Source organism: Aegilops tauschii, chromosome 6 (assembly GCF_002575655.3).
Source record: "Aegilops tauschii subsp. strangulata cultivar AL8/78 chromosome 6, Aet v6.0, whole genome shotgun sequence".
In the NCBI taxonomy this organism is placed as follows: domain Eukaryota; kingdom Viridiplantae; phylum Streptophyta; class Magnoliopsida; order Poales; family Poaceae; genus Aegilops; species Aegilops tauschii.
In genome coordinates this window covers 127850166-127853218 of record NC_053040.3, presented here as the reverse complement: position 1 = coordinate 127853218, position 3053 = coordinate 127850166, and the positions used below count along the sequence as shown (strand labels likewise).

At 51.4% G+C, this 3053-nt stretch overlaps 1 protein-coding gene across 1 annotated transcript; it reads right to left on the bottom strand.

The window, feature by feature from the left end:
- Positions 1-535: 535 nt before the first annotated feature.
- LOC109770819 (uncharacterized) lies at positions 536-2752 on the bottom strand. The gene has a single exon (XM_073500644.1). It carries the CDS (start codon positions 2594-2596, stop codon positions 1223-1225), a length of 1374 nt encoding a protein of 457 aa, XP_073356745.1. The 5' UTR covers positions 2597-2752; the 3' UTR covers positions 536-1222.
- Between the last annotated feature and the right edge of the window lie 301 nt (positions 2753-3053).

Sequence of the window (3053 nt, the reverse complement as noted above, 5' to 3'; positions counted from 1 at the left end):
ACATCCCATTTCCAATTATTCCATTCAAAAAATCTGTCGAGGTGTTAGTCAAACTAATCTGAAATAAGCTTTCTCCAACCAAATAAGTGTGAAATGTTCAGAGAGAGCTCCTCAAGGTTATGTTTGACAGTTAAACAAGATTTGCAAGTTCAGGTTTAACAACTTATGAACCCCGGATCGTACATCTGTTCTCAAAAGCACACCCCAGAAGTTAACCAGACTTGTAAAACTTAATCGAAGCTGCACTAGTTGGACCTCCTGAGTCCGGAGTGGAAAGTTTCAGTTAAAAAAAAGACTCCGAAGTAGAAATATACTCCCTCCGTTCCAAATTACTCGTCGTAGAAATGGATGTATCTAGAACTAAAATACATCTAGATACATCCATTTCTGCGACGAGTAATTCGGAACGGAGGGAGTACCTCCTTGCACACGTAAAACAGGTGAAACCATGGCCGCAGGGTATTCTTTTAAGTCTTAAGTGAAAATGTTTTGAACTGCTAGAGCATACTGCAGTGAGAGTTGAGACACGTCGGAGTACTTGCCTAAGTTTGCCGAAACGATAGTAGAGAGAAAACCTCACTCAAAACGTGACTTCAGAGTTGATTTATATAGAACCAAATGTGAGCGAAAGAACTGAACCAAAGCTTAATAGTTGACCATGAATCAAAATCGACAAGTTGTACTAACTAAGAAATATATATGAGCTGCAGCATGCAAAATTGGGAACGCAGGGGGTCATCATCTATAAAGGAGTAGGAACAACAACAGTTTTAGTAGTTGCAAAAAAATAGGGAGAACAAATTTATTTTTGCCACAACTTGAATCTGCTCTGCAACTTATGAACTTGTAGTTGTTCTACAGATTATCAAGAGCAGCGAAACAGTTTTGATTTACAAACATAGTTAGTCCTACTACTTATCTGCGGTTGCCCAGATCATAACTGCATCATGCTTGCTTATCTGAAACTAATACAAAAAGATAGAGCAGTTTTAACATGGTCCATCACAGGAAACAGAGCAGAAGAAGTACTAGTGCAGGAGCGAATGCAAGGTTCAGAAATCTATCACAGGAGCAAGAAGAACAACAACAGTTTTAGTAGCTTGCATGAACAAGTGGAGCAAATTGCTCAGAGGTGCATCCGTGGCGATCGTACATGGACGAACTAATACATCAGCCAGTGAGTATCCTCTCATACACTTTGAAAACAATTTCAACATCGGACTTAGTAGACACTTGCAGGCGAGAAGAAGTTGCTGTGCCCTCCAGCGTGAAGATTGGCCGCGGCATTGCACCTCTTCTCCTTCTCGAGCGCCTCTTCGGCCTTCCATGCTGCTTCAAATGGATCGAAGGAGCACGGCCGCGGTTTGAACAAGTGGTCCTGTCCCTGAAGCGATGGAGCGTCAAGATCCGACGCGGCATTGTACCTCTTCTCCTTGTCATCATGGAAGGCAGGGTTGTGCATGGCCTGATCCTCTGATCTCCACATTGGGTAAGGGTCATCAGACTGCAGCATGCCCTCCAGCACGCCTTGGTCCAAGGCATCCAGGTACAGAGGTTCCTGTTGGCCCATCTCCACGCCAGTGTTGGCTCCAGTGACCGGCTCAACTTCAATTGGGTCGTCTTCCATCATTCTCATTAGTTCTTCAAGATCAAAACCATCTTCCTCCCAATCCGGCAAATCGGAAATAGGCCCCAATGGCTCAAACACATCCTCTTCAGATGTGCTCCTTGCAATGCTCGAGCCAGCCTCTTCTGATTGGGTGGACTCCATCACATCTGGCTGGGAGGAAATCTCAGGAGCTTGAGCAACGTCGGAGCGGCTGGATGTTGTAGTGGACTCGCATGATGCTTGTGCATACTGAACAGGGAAGTTGGTGTGAGGCAGCGGGCCATGCATTGCTCTGGCTGCCTCATCATACATCAAGAACGACGGTGTGGCCGATGCTCCAGGTGCCGGGACGGGGACGGCAACGCACGTCCTCTTCTTGGGGCGCGCCGGTTGAGGATCGACGGCGGCAGCGGTCGCTGGCCTCTTCTGCGCGTGCGTGCTCGGGGTCACGGCCTCTGGTTGCTGTTGCTGAAGCTTGTACGCCTCCGATTCCTGGCGGGCCGCGTCAGGAGCATGCTGAGCCAAGTGCATCTTGCTGAACACCTTCACCCCGTCGGAGACGGTGGCCTCCGGCAGCAGGCACCGGTATTCCTCCATGACCCAGCCTGTCGACTTGCCCTTCTTCTTGAAGGACAGGTTCTTGACCTCGCCGACCTTGACTCCCGCGTGGCTAATCTCCGAGGTTTTCTGGATGCTCCAGGTGCCGCCGCCGGCGCTGCGCACGCTCTGGAGCTTGCTCCCGTTCTTGCTCTTGCACGTGGTGAAGAAGAACCGGTCGCCGCTGCTCATGGCCTGCGGCACGGGCGCGTATCGGGCGGCCAGATCCTTGGGCTCGCAGCCGGTGATGTCGACGCGGTGGATGAGCTTGTCGACGGCATGCAGCGTCTCGCCGGAGAGGAGGCGTGGCAGGTAGTAGGTGACGGCCTCCACTTCCGTAGGGCTCAGCCGGTAGTGGTGGAAGACGTCGTCGACGTCGAGCCCCTCCATCCCGGCCGGTGGCTGCCCGATCTGCTGCTAGGGTTTGATGTCGATCGAGGGTGGGCGGGGGATTGGGATTTGGGAGAGGTTTGTCTGCGGGATCAGGAAGGTGTTGTGGGACGCGAAGGTGCTCTGTGCTGATATTTAAAGACGCTGGCTGGACTTGGCGATGGAGGACGCGTCAGATTTCCCTATCTGAATCCGAAAATGTCCCCACTTCAGTTTGCCGCTCCCGTTTGCTTTCATTTTCTGAAAATTTCCGTCAATCCGATCATGATGCGGTCCAGAAAATGTAGATGACAGATGCCGTGCTTGCCACTCCCGTCGGGCTGGCACATTAATGGCGGCGGCTGCGCGGTCGAGCAGCGGTAGCGTCACGACGGCCGGCTGCAACGCGCACGGGCCGGCGCGAATTCTGGGTGGGGAAGAACTTCGACGAGGTCATCGTGGAGGCTCGTCGACGGGA

Bases quoted from the DNA above. Each gene is read 5' to 3' on its own strand.
- LOC109770819 (XM_073500644.1), bottom strand. From the start codon at position 2,596: ATGGAGGGGCTCGACGTCGACGACGTCTTCCACCACTACCGGCTGAGC.